The sequence below is a fragment of the Podarcis bocagei genome (genome assembly GCF_964188305.1).
Source record: "Podarcis bocagei genome assembly, chromosome: 9".
In the NCBI taxonomy this organism is placed as follows: Eukaryota; Metazoa; Chordata; class Lepidosauria; order Squamata; family Lacertidae; genus Podarcis; species Podarcis bocagei.
The window spans coordinates 78,832,379-78,848,515 of NC_138134.1; the positions used below are offsets into that span (position 1 = coordinate 78,832,379).

Sequence of the window (16,137 nt, forward strand, 5' to 3'; positions counted from 1 at the left end):
TAAAAGCCCAATAGTTGTTTATTTCCTTCACATCTGAAGGGAGGGCGTTCCACAGGGTGGGTGCCACCACCGAGAAGGCCCTCTGCTTGGTTCCCTGTAACTTTTCTTCTCACAGTGAGGGAACCACCAGAAGACCCTCAGCGCTGGACCTCAGTGTCCGGACAGAACGATGGGGGTGGAAACACTCCTTCAGGTATACTGGGCTGAGGCCGTTTAGGGCTTTATAGGTCAGCACCAATACTTTGAATTCTGCCCGGAAATGTACTGGGAGCCAATGTAGGTCTTTCAGGACCAGTGTAATGTGGTCTCGGCAGCCGCTCCCAGTCACCAGTCTAGCTGCCGCATTCTGGATTAATTGCAGTTTCCGGGTCACCTTCAAAGGTAGCCCCACATTGCAGTAGTCCAAGGATAGATAACCAGAGCATGCACCACTCTGGTGAGACAGTCTGCTGGCAGGGAGGGTCTCAGCCTGCGTACCAGGTGGAGCTGGGAGACAGCTGCCCTGGACACAGAACTGACCTGCGCCTCCATGGACAGCTGTGAGTCCAGAATGACGCCTAGGCTGCGCACCTGGTCCTTCAAGGGCACAGTTACCCCATTCAGGACCAGGGAGTCCCCCACACCCACCCGCCTCCTGTCCCCCAAAAACAGTCCTTCTGTCTTGTCAGGATTCAATCTCACTCTGTTAGCCACCATCCGTCCTCCAACCACCTCCAGACACTCACACAGGACCTTCACTGCCTTCACTGGTTCCGATTTAAAAGAGAGGTAGATTTAAGAGAGAGGTAAATTCCTATCCTGTCGCCTCTTACTCAGTGAAAAAGGGCTGCAACCTTTCCCTCAATCATTTCGCTTGCCCTTTTCTGAACCTTCACAATCTCCTTCCTGAAGAAAGCTGGTGTATTCCCCAACTCGACATGGCAGTGAGAATATCGCTGCTTGGGAAAAAAAAGACTTACACGCCCCAGATTTCTGCAGCGAGACCTTTGCAACATGCATCTCAAACCTGCAGCTGCCGGACAGTTTACAGGCAACAAATAATTCTGTGTTCAGGGACAACACGGAGGAGGAGGCAGATCACTGCAGCTGGCCTCTGTCAGGCAGATCAGGTACAAAAACTTCAGAGAGCAGCTCTTCCATTTCGGCTTGCGTCGACTCCCCAAGGACATGGCCACCAAGGTGGAAGTGAGGGTCAACGGGCACCCCGGAGGAGTCCTGGCCGAGGCACGAGAGCACGTCCAAGCAGTGACCAGGAACTACATCACCCACCCGAGACTGAGTGAGTATTTTCGGGATGCCTTCAGGAAAAAGGGAGCTTGAGAAATCTCTTGCCTGTGCGCACTTAGCGATTGCTAAGACTTCTCCCAAAACTTTCTCACTTTCTCCCACTTTCCGTGGCTTCCTCCTTCTGAGGATAATGGAAAACATATTATGAAACTGAAGAGGAAGAGTGTGAGAAACTAGCGCAGGAGATCTCTCTCTCTCTCTCTCTCTCTCTCTCTCTCTCTCTCTCTCTCTCTCTCTGGGTTCTGTTCAGCCTTAGCCTCCTGGGCAGCACCTGATGATGATGATGATGATGATGATGATAATAATAATAATAATAATAATAATAATAATAATAATAATAATAATAATAATAATAATAATTTATTTGTATCCTGCCCATCTGGCTGGGCTTCCACAGCCACTCTGGGTGGCTTCCAACAAAAATTAAAAATACATTAAAATGTCACACATTAAAATCTTCCCTAAACAGGGCTGCCTTCAGATGTCTTCTAAAAGTCAGATAGTTGTTTATTTCCTTGACATCTGAAGGGAGGGTGTTCCACAGGGCGGGCGCCACCACCAAGAAGGCCCTCTGCCTGGTTCCCTGTAACTTGGCTTCTCACAAGGAGGGAACCACCAGAAGGCCCTCAGCGCTGGACCTCAGTGTCCAGACAGAACGATGGGGGTGGAGACGCTCCTTCAGGTAGCTTGGGTGCCTGGGGACCTGTCATTCAATGCGTTCATATGTTGCCTGGAGAATGAGGTGAACAAGAAATGGCGCCCCCAATTCCAAACCCCAGGAAAGGTTTTGCACCGTGACGAGAGAGGGAGGATTTGGGACTGGGGTCTGCAGAGCAGCCTTGGCGAACTTCTGCCTGGGGAATACCTTAAAGCAGATCAGCCCTTTCAGAGTCTGCCTCCCAGGGCCTGATCCCCAATTGCACAGGCGTGCTGCAAAGTGCAACACACTGGTGTGTGTTTGTGTGCGCACATGGACGCTTCCCTGTGGTTTGTGAGGTGTGTTGCGGGAGATGCATAATCACAAACACAATCGCGCTTCTGGGTATTGCTGAAAAAGTCCGCCCAGTAATAGGCGTTGGTGATGAGGGTGGCATGGGCGTAGCCCCCACCCACCCACCCCCATCAAGTAAATAAATAAAATTGCTTAACTAACCAAGGTAGGGCTGCCATACGTTTGCAAAAGAAAAAGCTCAACAACTGTCAACTGTGGCCAAAAAAAGCTCAATAACCTTTGTGCCTGGATTTTCACTTCTTGAAATATGGCAACCCTAAGAAAGGCTCTAGCTAATAAATCCTAGCTATGCCCATGAAAGGCAGTGGTTATTGTATCGTTACTCTCAGTGCTTTTTTTCTTTTAAAAAAATGTTTAGGGGTACTCTCATTTTGACTTATGAAAACCACCATTTTATAGTTTAAATTGGGGGAAAGAAATACGGTAAATGGACAAAAGTACAAAGATTCACAAAATGTTTAGGGGTATGCGTACCCCTGTGCCCCCCCCCCCAGAAAAAAGCAGTGATTACTCTAATTTTTAGTTTACATTTATATCCCACTTTTCCTCCAAGAAGCGCAAGTTGGCATAGGTGGTTCTTCCCCTCCCCTTTTAATCCCAACAGCCCCGTGAGGTAGGTCAGACTGAGAGGCAGTGACTGGCCCAAGGTCACCCTATGAGCTTCACAGCCAAGAGGGGATTCGAACCCTGGTCTCCTTGGTCCCAGTCCAACACTCTAACCACTAGGCCACACTGGCTCCCATGTGCCTCATCCAGTTGGAACACAGATATTGTTCTGAGTTTTATTCTTTGTGGATCAAGTAATGTGTTCCAGGCTGGGTAGCTCATGAGGATTTATTCTCAATTCACCTGCCTGCTCATGCATCTCTCTGTGTGAATACGAAACATGAAATAATAATCATCATCATCATCATCCACCCATCTGGCTGGGCTGCCTCAGCCGCTCTCTCCATACATGTGAAAACAGGCACCTAAGTCTGCAACACTGGACTTATAATATATTTGTGGGGCTGGACTCCCACAAAGTCAATGAGCAAAGTTGAAGTCCTTCTGGGCAAGGTGGCACCTATGGTCTGCAAGCACACACAAACACACGCACCTTCGGTAAGGCAATTCCCCAATGACCTTGGCAAGGTGACAGCTTTGGCCTGAAATCTCCCAGTTGCGGTTCCAGCCTGTCTGCATCTCGGCGCAGCAGGTCAGAAACAGCTCTGAGCTGCCCCAGCCCAACGTGGTCGGATGGGCTCTGGCAGGCTCCGAGGGTTTTATTATTAACCACAGCAAACAGGCGGAGTCTCGAGTCACAAGGAGTTGCTGGTATTTCCCCCCAGGTCTTGAAGGCGAGCTGACTGGGGCGTGAGAGGGAGAGAGAGGGAGAAACAGAATATTGCTGCTGCTGTTATTTCAGGCACTGTTTGATTACCACACGGGTGCCAGGTGCTGTACGTAGCAGAGCCAGCCTGTGAAAGGGCTGGCAGCCCGTTTCGCCTCCCAGCTTTGCCACTGGGGAGAGAGGGGAGATTCCACACACCCTCCATCACGACTTTGCATTGGCTTCTCCTGCAGCGAGGAACCGATGCAAAGCCCCGCTGCTGGGAAGCGGGGTGGCGCAGGATCCAGAAAGGATATTTTCTTACAAAGTAATCCAGAATGCTAGACTGGTGACTGGGCAGGCCGCTGAGACCATTTAACACCGGTCTTGAAAGACCTACACTGGCTCCCAGTATGTTTCTGAGCACAATTCAAAGTGTTGGTGCTGACCTTTAAAGCCCTAAACGGCCTCGGTCCAGTTGACCTGAAGGAGTGTCTCCACCTCCATTGTTCTGCCCGGACACTGAGGTCCAGCGCCGAGGGCCTTCTGGCGGTTCCCTCCTTGTGAGAAGCCAAGTTACAGGGAACCAGGCAGAGGGCCTTCTTGGTGGTGGCGCCCGCCCTGTGGAACACCCTCCCACCAGATGTCAAAGAGATAAACAACTACCTGACATTTAGAAGACATCTGAAGGCAGCCCTGTTTAGGGAAGTTTTTAATGTTTAGTATGTTATTGTATTTTAGTGTTTTGTTGGAAGCCGCCCAGAGTGGCTGGGGAAACCCAGCCAGATGGGTGGGGTATAAATAATAAATTATTATTATAAAGTTTGTGCAGCAGGGTGTTGAAATGCCTTGAAATGGTACATAGGGACAAGCAGAGGTGACAACTCCCTGGGGCCCTTTCAGGGTGTTCCCGGCGGCTCCCGTCTAGTTGCCCAGGAAATGATAAATACAAGGAAAAGTTTCCTATCGTCCTTTTTTATTTCAGTACTTACAGAGAGAGGCTATACAACCCAGCCTCTTGGATAATGGCGTTGTCCCAAGTGAATCTCCACCCACTTCCTCATTCGTCATTGTTTGGTTGTTTTTTTGTTGATCTAAATGAAAATCCCAAAGTTGTCTGCGATATTTTTCCAAACAGTGCAACCCCATAGACCTTTTCCTTATTGATAATTTACTTATTTCTTAAAATGTAAACTGCTTTGACGGGTTGATTCCATGATACGATTCTACAATGCCGTGTTGGGGGGGGGGGTTAACCATAAAGCAGCGTATAAATTTTATGAAATGAATAATAAACAAACAAGCAGACCAGGGCAGCTGCAATGAGTGACGTGTCAAGTTGGGCCTTGCATTTGGGTTTGTTTACCCCTCAGCTGCGCCCAGTCCATGTTCTGAGATTTAACATCTACTAAGACTGTCACACATCTGGAACTTCCCAAACATAGCTGGATTGCGGCAGTCGGAAACAATGTCCAGGTAGAAATGGCTGATGTCTGGGAACATCTGGAAGTACGTCATACCTTGGTTGTCTAATGCCTTGGTAATCATACGTTTTGGCTCCCGAACGACCAAAACCTGGGAGTGACTGCTCCGATTTCCAATGTTTTTTTGGAACCCGAATGTGTGGCGGGGCTTCCGCGGCCTTCCGATTAGCTGTAGGAGCTTCCTGCAGCCAATCAGAAACTGTCTTTTGGTTTCTGAATGCTTTGGAAGTCGAAATGACTTCCGGAACTGATTCCGTTTGACTTCCAAGGTACGACTGTATGGCAACCCATGTGAGACTCAACAATTTTGTGCCTGGATTTTCACTTTTTGAAATATGGAAACCCTAATCCAGGGGTTTGCAAGGTTTATCTTGCCTGGGCTGGATTGCTCCTGCAGAGATCCCTCCGTGGGCTGGATCGCAGGTGCGCCTGAGCATGCACGCCTGTGATTTTCAGAGTCTGTGTGTGTGCGCGCACCACAATTTTTGGCCTCTGCGTCTGTGCCGACGCGATTTACGGCGCCATGGAAGCGAGTCGCCATGCTGCGCCGGTTTAGCACAGTGCGTGAGCAGGCAGCTCGGTTTGGGGGCGGTTTGTGGGCTGGTCAAACAACCTCTGCAGGCCACTTCCGGCCCATGGGCCTTAGGTTGCTGACCCCTGCCCTAATCTAAGCACCCTTAATTTCTATGATCTGAAGCATGCACGGCAGATGGGCAACAACTCTAGCAGGAGCAAAGGCTAACCCACAAAGAGGGGGTGGGATGAACCAGGAACGCTGGGAGTTATAGGAGGTTGTGTTCCCGGCAAAAGGGCAGAGTTTATAGGTGCATAGGGAAGGAAGTGTGCATAGGCTTCTTCTCCCTGGGCGCAGGCAAGGATTGTGCATGGGTGAGCTGAAGAACATTCCCCCCCTCCCTTTCCATTCCCCTAACCCCGGAGACCCGTCTTCTGCCAGGCGTGAAGGCACACAGTGTTCTTAATGGGTGCAGCCACGGCAGGGTCAGGGGGTTACGACTGTGTCAGAATGTGCCTTTCCAATTGAAGCCCCCTCCCCTTCAAGGGCAGGCATTCACACCAGCGTAAAGGAGGAGGAGGAGGAGGACGAAGAGCGGCAAGGGGCACCCGGGAGAGCGCAAAGGCCCAGGAGGTCAAATCTGGGCTGGCAGAAGAGACACAGCCGGACCTTGCCAAAAAAAAATCCACCTTCGTGTTTAGTCGGCCCATCTCCCTAGAACCACCAAAAGTGGAGGGCAACATTGGCACCCTCAATGTGCGTGGAGGACGTAGGTGCCAGCTCCCTGGGTGCCCAAACACCCACAAAATTCCCCATGAAGGGGCCGGGCACCCACACATTTTGGTGCTAGGGCTATGCACATTCACAACCCGAGCACCCCCCAGTCACGCACTCCTAGTGGAGGATGAGAGGGATAGTATTCAGAATTCCAGCAAAGTTTAGAGAGCTGGTTTCACAACTTCTCCCCCACAGACGCCCACGTAACTGCATTGATCAGCAGAACTGGCCCAGGGCCACATAGTACCTGTTCTGCATTTTTAAGAACATCAACTTCTAGTGTGGGAGCAGCTGCCCTTTGGAACTCCCTGCCTATTGAAATCAAGCAGGCATCTTCTTGGCAGTCTTTTCGGCACCTGCTAAAAGCATTTTCGTTTAGACACGCCCACCCAGATGTTTAGAGAGATGATGCGAGTTTTTCCTTTTTGAATATTTTAAATTGTTGCTCTCAGCTGGTTTTTCTGATCGTTTTGCTCTCCTTTTCTTTCTATAAGCTGCTTTGAGGTTTTTCATTTTGCAATCTGGTGGTGGATAAGTTTTACAAAATAAATAGATAGAACAAGCAATTTAAGAGAAGTGTAAGACCAAAAAGCAGAACATAAAACCAGATAAACAAAACGTTAAAATAACTAGCATACAGCTGTATGTTCTCCATGAGATTTTACAGATAACAGTAATAATTATGATTACCATTACTATTATTATGTAGAAATGACTTGCTCAAAAAAGAGAAAAAAATCTTAATTCTGTGTCCAGATTATCATTATAAAAATAATAATATTAATATTCCACCTTTTCCCCAGAACTGGGGTTTGAGGCATACAACACAGAAAGCTGAAGTCATATAAAAGATAATAGTTACATAGTAATTAAACAGTAATGGAATTAAAATGATGCAACCCCCCACAAAATAATCTATTACAATACAGATAGTAAAAACAGTGAAGCATTATTAAAAGTCCTTTACTTGAAACCAGACAGCCCCCCAAAGCCTGTCGGAAAAAGAAAGTCCAGCAAATGAACAGCAAGGAAGGAGCCCGTCAAAGTTCTCTTGGGAGAGAGCGCCTAAGTTGTCTGGGAGGAGCCACCACTGAGAAGACCCCCTTCTGCGTCGCCACTTGGGGAAACGGCCACTCTTAAAGATCTCATAACCTAGGCAGGTTCGTACAAGGAATACTGTATTTCAAATAGCCTGGACGGATGCGGGTGGCGCTGTGGGTTAAACCACAGAGCCTAGGACTTGCCGATCAGAAGGTCGGCAGTTGGAATCCTGGCGACGGGGTGAGCTACCGTGGCTCAGTCCCTGCTCCTGCCAACCTAGCAGTTCGAAAGCACGTCAAAGTGCAAGTAGATAAATAGGTACCACTCTGGTGGGAAGGTAAACGGCGTTTCCGTGCGCTGCTCTGGTTCACCAGAAGTGGCTTAGTCATCCTGGCCACATGACCCGGAAGCTGTACGCCGGCTCCCTTGGCCAGTAAAGCGAGATGAGCGCTGCAACCCCAGAGTCGGTCACGACTGGACCTAATGGTCAGGGGCCCCTTTACCTTTAAGCCATATAGGGCATTATAATTCGGTGGCTCCCAGTTAGGGGTCCCAGGAACGCACCCAGGGGGTCTGCAGTCCCATTACTTGCCTTCCCCACCAACTGATTTCCAGCATTTTTGTGCAGTAATATAAAAAAAAATATGGTCTGTTCTGGCTTTTTTTTGAATACCTAAAATCATTTGCTTATTAGGAGCTACCCCACATTTTCTTCCAAAAATTGCTTTGCAGAGATAACTATCATAGAGTTATCAAACTTTTCAAAAGTAGAGGGTCTGTGGCTTGGCTTTTGAAAAATAGGGGCTTCCTCGGTAATTAACTAATTGGGAACCACTGTTACGGGTCATAACCTAGGGTTGCCGTATTTCAAAAGGTGAAAACCCAGATGCAGAAGTTGTTTAGCTTTTTTTTGGCAAAGTTGTTGAGCTATGCAAAGTTGTTGAGCTATTATATCTAGAGAGCACCATGGAATTGCCTATAGAACAGAACCAAAAAAAGCAGCAGCAAAAAATATGCCATTAAAAATTATCCTGACCTGTCCAATGCCTGGGGTAAGATGTACGTTTTTACCTTTCACTGAAAATATATATATATATATATATTTTAAAAAAGAGCTTTTTAGTGGGTTTTATGAACAGGTATCCTAGGAATTATTTAAATGAGACAAATAAACAGACCAATTCTTCTATGTCATTTGTACATCACAAAAATAGCACGATAAATTTGCAGTGATATCTACAACGTAACAGCTCCTTATCAGCGGTCAGTGTACAAGTTCTTGGTTCGTGGCCGTGGTTTAAAGGAAAGCAATAACAGGAACAAAGGAGAAACAGGCTACAGATGAACTATTATTTATTTATTGAATTTAAATGCCGCTCTATATCCGGAGGTCTCAGGGCGTGCACAGAACTAGGCGTTTGCATGAAGAATTCCTTTCTATTACCGGTCCTGACTCTCCCAAATTTTCCTCGGAGCCAAGTGCTGGGGGAAGGGGCCCCAATCCGTTACACGCACCTCCCGCAGCTCAATGTCCGGAGGAAAGTTTGGCATCCCTGGAAACGCCGCCGTGAGCGGAGCAAATTGTTTATTGCATTAAATTTTTTTGGAAAAGCTGGGATCTTCCTCTCTCCTTTTTTTTTGGCAGTCCAGCACATTTCGGTTCACGCTCGGGTAGAGCGGTCATTCTTTGCAAGCTCCCCACCCCCCTCCTCCCCACCCAAAAAAGGGGGGGATACCCCGTAGAGTCACATGACCGTGCAGGTGTGTATGGGAACCCTCTGCTGCGGGGTCCTAATTAGTGGCATAATGTGCAGCCCCCCCGCTGGGCCTTTCACAAGCTCCGCTCGGCTGGGACGGGCCGATGTGTTTGACAGCGCTGCGCGAAGTGACACATCGCACAATGACCAGGTTGCGCCGGGGAGGGAGGCGGAGGAAAAGCGGACCCACTAGGGACCATCGGGAAAGTTTTGGATGGCGAGCCGGGAAGGACGGAGATGTCCCTGGCGGTGATGGAGCACCCGCTTTGCAAGCGCAGAAGTTTCTGGGTTCAGTCCCGCGCGGTGGCAACTCAGAGAGCTGCCAGCCAGAGTAGGCGGTACTGAATTGCATATGGACCAACTCTTTTAATAATAATAATATTTTATTTAATAATAATAATATTTTATTTAATAATAATAATATTTTATAGTTAAAGCTATGGTTTTCCGGGGACGCGGGTGACACTGTGGGTTAAACCACAGAGCCTAGGACTTGCCGATCAGAAGGTCGGCAGTTCGAATCCCCGCAACGGGGTGAGCTCCCATTGTTTGGTCCCTGCTCCTGCCCACCTAGCAGTTCGAAAGCATGTCAAAGTGCAAGTAGATAAATAGGTACCGCTCCAGCGGGAAGGCAAACGGCGTTTCCGTGCACTGCTCTGGTTCGCCAGAAGCGGCTTAGTCATCCTGGCCACATGACCCAGAAGCTATACGCCGGCTACCTCAGCCAATAAAGTGAGATGAGGGCTGTAACCACAGAGTCGGTCACGACTGGACCTAATGGTCAGGGGTCCCTTTACCTTTACCTTTTATGGTTTTCCTAGTACAGTGGTACCTCAAGTTAATAACTTAATTCGTTCTGGAGGTCTGTTCTTAACCTGAAACTGTTCTTAACTTGAAGCACCACATTAGCTAATGGGGCCTCCTGCTGCCACGCGATTTCTGTTCTCAGCCTGAAGCAAAGTTCTTAACCCGAGGTAATATTTCTGGGTTAGCAGAGTATGTAACCTGAAGCGTATGTAATCTGAAGCATATGTAAACTGAGGTACCACTGTAGTGATGTATGGAAGTGAGAGCTGGACAATAAAGGAGGCTGATCACAGAGGAATGGATGCTTTTGAATTATGGTGCTGGAGGAGACTCTTGAGAGTCCCATGGACTACAAAAAGATCAAACCTCTCCATTCTGAAGGAAATCAGCCCTGAGTGCTCACTGGAAGGACAGATCCTGAAGCTGAGGCTCCAAGACTTTGGCCACCTCATGAGAAGAGAAGACTCCCTGGAAAAGACCCTGATGTTGGGAAAGATGGAGGGCACAAGGAGAAGGGGACGATGGAGGACGAGATGGATGGACAGTGTTCTCGAAGCTACCAGCATGAGTTTGAGCAAAGTGTCTCAGTGTCCGAACAGAACGATGGGGATGGAGACGCTCCTTCAGATATACTGGACCAAGGCTGTTTAGGGCCTTAAAGGTCAGCACCAACACTTTGAATTGTGCTCGGAAACGTACTGGGAGCCAATGTAGGTCTTTCAAGACCGGTGTGATGTGGTCTCGGCTGCCGCATTCTGGATTAGTTGTAGTTTCCGGGTCACCTTTAAAGGTAGCCCCACGTAGAGCGCATTGCAGTAGTCCAAGCGAGAGATAACCAGAGCATGCACCACTCTGGCCAGACAGTCCGCGGGCAGGTAGTGTCTCAGCAGTAATGAAATGAGTAATGAAAGCCACTAAGGGATTTAGATGCATGGAAAGCATGGAAAGAACAAGGAGGATGCAGGTTGGACGGCTGACTCTCATGGATGCTTCCGCTGAGATTCCTGCATTGAAGGGGGTTGGACTAGATGTCCCTTTCGGGTCCCTTTCAACACTACAGTTCTTTGATTCTATGACTTATTAGGTGGCTGACAATAGAAAAGGCCGCTCACCACCTACCTAGCATCTGAAGTTGGGGAGCCTGGGGAAGGAAGGAGGGTCCTTAAGAGATTAACACAAGAGGCTTGATTTAATTGTTGGCTTGCAATAGAAACAACTTTGTTGACCATCTCTCAAAGCAACAGGAAACCCCCAAAGCATCAGACCTCAAGGATGAAGATGCAGAAACAACGTGAAAATACCATGCGGGTGATCAAATAGTCACCAGGCAGCAAGGACCCCTTTCAGTTTCTCCCCAATAGGTCTTCTCATTGAAGGCAGCAACATGCACCCCAGTGCCAAAGGGGGCAGGATTCTGCTCCCAGCCCATTGGAATAGAAGGAATTCATACATATATGAGAAAACCCAAGGGAGTGTTCAGGGATACAGCTAGAAGAAGAGTTAAACTTCTGTGGATCCTCACACAGGCCTCAATTCTGGGCTGGGTGGAGAGTAGCTCTTGATGCAACTCATTTATTTATTTGTTCAACACAGTTTTATAATGCTTTCCCAAAGTAACTATGTGTATGTACACACACACACACACAGAGAGAGAGAGAGAGAGAGAGAGAGAGAGAGAGAACACACAATAATCAATAACTAACTTCTTCCCTATGACAGTTACAATTAAGCTTAAATGCATGGAATAATAATAATAATAATAATAATAATAATAATAATAATAATAATATGGTTGGGTTGCCTCAGCAGGCCCTTAAGTTCCTTTTTCTTTTTTAATTTGTCTCTGTTGATTTAAAATATCATCTTACATATATATTACAAATAGTTACATCAAAATTAAGCACAAAAATACAATAGAAAAAAGATAAAGAAAATAAAAATAAAATGCAAAGAAGAGTTAACAATAAGAAATGAATATTGGTTATAACATCCTGTCTTTTCTAATGAAGTCTTCTGAAAGAAACTTCTCGTTGTACTTTTTCTATTGTCTTAATTTTATCGCACGGTTTGTTTTATAACTTTTCCTGTATATTTATCTAGTATATTTATTCCATTATATACAAGTATCATTCAGTTCTGCTAGGATAATGTCATTTTTACAATATAATCTTATATGTTCTTTGAATAGTCTCCATTCTCTGAATATTTTTTGATTTGGGGCTCCTCTGACTTTTCCGATCAGCTTTGCTAATTGAAAGTACTCAAGCATGAGTGATTGCCAATCTGTTATTGTGGGTGTTATTTCACATTTCCAACTTCTGGCTATCAGTATTCTTGCAGCCATAACTGAATACAGGCCCTTAAGTTTCTAAGAGTTGTCAGGACAGAATAGTGCCAGGATCAGATAGTAAAACCGGGCTGCATGGTCCTTTAAGAACACCAGGAGAGCCGGCTGGATCCAGTCAATGGCCCATACCTAGCCAAGAATCCTGGTCTTGCAATGGCCAACCTAATGCTATAAATGTGTCTAATCCTCTTTTCAAGCCATCTAGGTCACTGCACGCAGTGGCAGGGAGTTCCATAGTTGAACTCTTCTCTGTGTGAATAATAAATCCTTTCCTTTATCTGTCCTAAATCTTCCAATCTTCAGCTTCATTGAAAGTCCACAAGTTCTAGCATTAGGACAGGGACAGAAACACTTTTCTCTCGCCATTCTCCTTCTATTCCATGCGTAATTTCACAAATTTATAACATCTTGCCTCTTCGAAACAGAGAGGCCCCTGAACAGCCTTGCTCCAAGAAATAAGTCTTAGGGTTGCCATATTTCAAAAAGTGAAAGTCCAGACACAAAAGATGTTGAACTTTTCTTTTGGGGCCAAAGTTGTTGAGTTTTGCTTGCAAAATCTCCCCATCCCCCCCCCCAAAGAGAAAGAAAATGTTTTTGAGCAAATTTTAAGGAAATTCACCAAAATCAATATTTCCAACGTGGGTTTCCATACGTCCGGATTTCCCCAAACATTTAAGTGGTTTCCGGACACTGTTTCCAAGGGCCGAATCCCTGCAATGTCTGGGAAATTCCAGACACATGGCAAGCCTAAATAAGTACCACGCAAAGAGGTGGCCAAGACCCCCCTGGAGACCCTCCTGTCCTCCTGCCTCTGAGTAAATGAAACCTCTGCAGGCTGAATACCAGCTAATTCATGGCGAAGGCTCCAAGGCCATTCAGCATAAGCATCTCAGGTTCTGGGCAGATGAAGTGTCCTTAAGCCCCCTTGAAATCCATGGTGCTTGAGTGCATTTGTATCATGCTCAAGAAGCAGCGTTGACAGAAAACATCCCCTCCAACTTTGGGCAGGAGAGACGACGGTGCTTGTTTTGCTCTCGGTAGACAAGGGTGTTCCAATATGGTAGCGACTAAAGGAGAGCAGTCGGGAAAGGAGCACAGCACAGCCATTTATTATTATTTATTATTATTATTATTAAAGATTTTCTTGTTTTACAGAAGTATGTGTAATGTCTCTCGTATTTTTTCGATGTAATATTTTTACAAAACAGTTTCATTTGATGAGACATGGGGGGGAGGGGATGGAGGGGGAAAGATGGGTGGGGGGGATGGAGGGGAAAAGATGGGTGGGGGGTGTCGGGTGGCGATGTTTCTATTATGCTTAATGTATGTCGGATTTGGTGTCAGTGTTGCTTGTGCTGTTCACTTGTGTTCCTTTGGTGGTGAGAGAGGTTGGGGTTGGCCTAGGGTGTGGCTGTTCATTTGTGGTTGGCTGTGGTGGTCTTTGTTTTCGTGTGTGAGTGGGGTGGGTGGGTGTTTTGGATCAGGTTAGCCATAATGATTTGTATGCTGTTGGTGGATTCTTATCATTGTCTTGTTGGGCTGTGTATGTGATAAAGGGGAGCCATACCAGGGTAAAGGCGTCTTCTGTTTGTCCCCGTGTCAGTTTCAGTTTGTTGGTTAATTTTTCTAGTAGGGCTGTTTCCCATACTATTTGGTACCATTGGTCCATGCTTACTCCTGACAGGTCTCTCCAGTGTCTGGTTATGGGGTTTCTGGCTGCTGAAAGTAGGTGGCTTACGAGTTCTTTGTGGTGTAAATGGGCATTGTTGTCTTGGAAGATGTTTAGTAGGGCCAATTCTGGGATGATGTCTAATACTTGCAGAGTTATTTTACTTATTTCTCGTGTGGCTGTTGTCCAGAATAGTTGGATTTTGGGGCACTCCCACCACATGTGGAGGTATGTGCCTGTGGAGGTGCACCCTCTCCAGCATTTTGGTGAGGTTCCTGGGCGTATTAGTGCTAGTTTTCTTGTTGTTAGGTCAGAGTTACCATTTTTGTGGGATGCCCGGAGTACAGAAGGACAAACCTGTCCATTCTGGTTGCCTTAATTTTTTCACAATCATCAATTCAGCTCTCCACACTTTCGCATCAGTTTATGAATTCAATCATCTCTGATGCAGATCAACGCTATGAATTTTATCTCACGCACAAACATTTTTGTACACAGTCTTGCACAGTGTAGACATTTTTGCAATGCTGTTTCCCCTCCTTTACCAATATAAGCAGTTATATGCACACTAATGCCTGCATTTTTGTATACGGTGCATTAGTCAGATGGGGAATTGCATTGCAAAATTCAAGAAAGTGCGAATTTTGCAGGATGGCTGCATTTCAGTTGCAGATTATCGTTATTATTCAGTTTCAGGTTATCGTTTCTGGAAGAGAAAATTTGGTTGGTTCTCCTTTAAGAACTGAACTTCTCCTCCACTGATTCAGAAAGTGCATTGATCTGCCACAAAATGTCTTGCACTTTTATTGCCTGTAAATACTTCACTGCCAAAAAAACGAAGGTGAGAGATCCAGAATTCAGAAATTCAGTACGGTTTTGCGACCTAGTTTGCAAACCAGGCCACCAAAGTCAACCTTTATTCTCAGCCCCTTAATCAACTCAAAATTTCAGTTGATTAACTGAAGCCATTTTAGCTCTCCCGATAAAGGAAACTTTTTGTTTCACGAGGAGTGATAGGTTCGAGAGCACCCAAAGATCACCCACGCAGAAGTTTTGGGGATATGCAGAATTATTTAAAGTTGACTGTTGTTGTTGTTTAGTCATTTAGTCATGTCCGACTTTTCATGACCCCCTGGACCAGAGCTCACCAGGCCCTCTTGTCTTCCACTGCCTCCCGCAGTTTGGTCAAACTCATGTTGGTAGCTTCGAGAAGACTGTTCAACCATCTCGTCCTCTGTCGTTCCCTTGTCCTTGTGTCCTCCATCTTTCCCAACATCAGGGTCTTTTCCAGGGAGTCTTCTCTTCTCATGAGGTGGCCAAAGTATTGGAGGATCAGCTTCACGATCTGTCCTTCCAGGGAGCACTCAGGGCTGATTTCCTTCAGAATGGAGAGGTTTGATCTTCTTGCAGTCCATGGGACTCTCAAGAGTCTCCTCCAGCACCAGAATTCAAAAGCATCAATTCTTCGGCGATCAGCCTTCTTTATGGTCCAGCTCTCACTTCCATACATCACTGCTGGGAAGACCATAGCTTTAACTATACGGACCTTTGTTGGCAAGGTGATGTCTCGGCTTTTTAAGATGCTGTCTAGGTTTGCCATCGCCTTTCTCCCAAGGAGTAGGCGTCTTTTAATTTCGTGACTGCTGTCACCATCTGCAGTGATCATGGAGCCCAAGAAAGTAAAATCTCTCACTGCCTCCATTTCTTCCCCTTCTATTTGCCAGGAGGTGAGGGGACCAGTGGCCATGATCTTCGTTTTTTTTGATGTTGAGCTTCAGACCATATTTTGCGCTCTCCTCTTTCACCCTCATTAAAAGGTTCTTTAATTCCTCCTCACTTTCTGCCATCAAGGTTGTGTCATCTGCATATCTGAGTTTGTTGATATGTCTCCTGGGAATCTTAATTCCGGCTAGGGATTCATCCAGTCCAGCCTTTCGCATGATGAATTCTGCATATAAGTTAAATAAGCAAGGAGACAATGACTGGCAGAATCCAAGACCAGGGAGAATAGTCGGTGGAAGAAGACTGGAAAAAGTTTAAAGAGTATTTACAGAAATACTGTAAAATTAATGAATGTTAGAAAAATGTTGGAATGAAGTTATATGGCTTTAATAGAAATGGTATAAGGAA

The 16,137-nt window shown here is 46.4% G+C and overlaps 1 protein-coding gene across 1 annotated transcript in view; it reads left to right on the forward strand.

Annotated features, from left to right (window-relative positions):
• The first annotated feature begins 924 nt into the window (after positions 1-924).
• ATP6V1B1 (ATPase H+ transporting V1 subunit B1) overlaps positions 925-16,137 on the forward strand; it is a 75,907-nt gene continuing 60,694 nt past the window's right edge. The window contains exon 1 of the mRNA XM_081207147.1: positions 925-1,279. Within this exon, the coding sequence (XP_081063273.1) occupies positions 1,168-1,279 (112 nt within the window). The 5' untranslated portion in view covers positions 925-1,167. The remainder of the gene's footprint in view (positions 1,280-16,137) is intronic.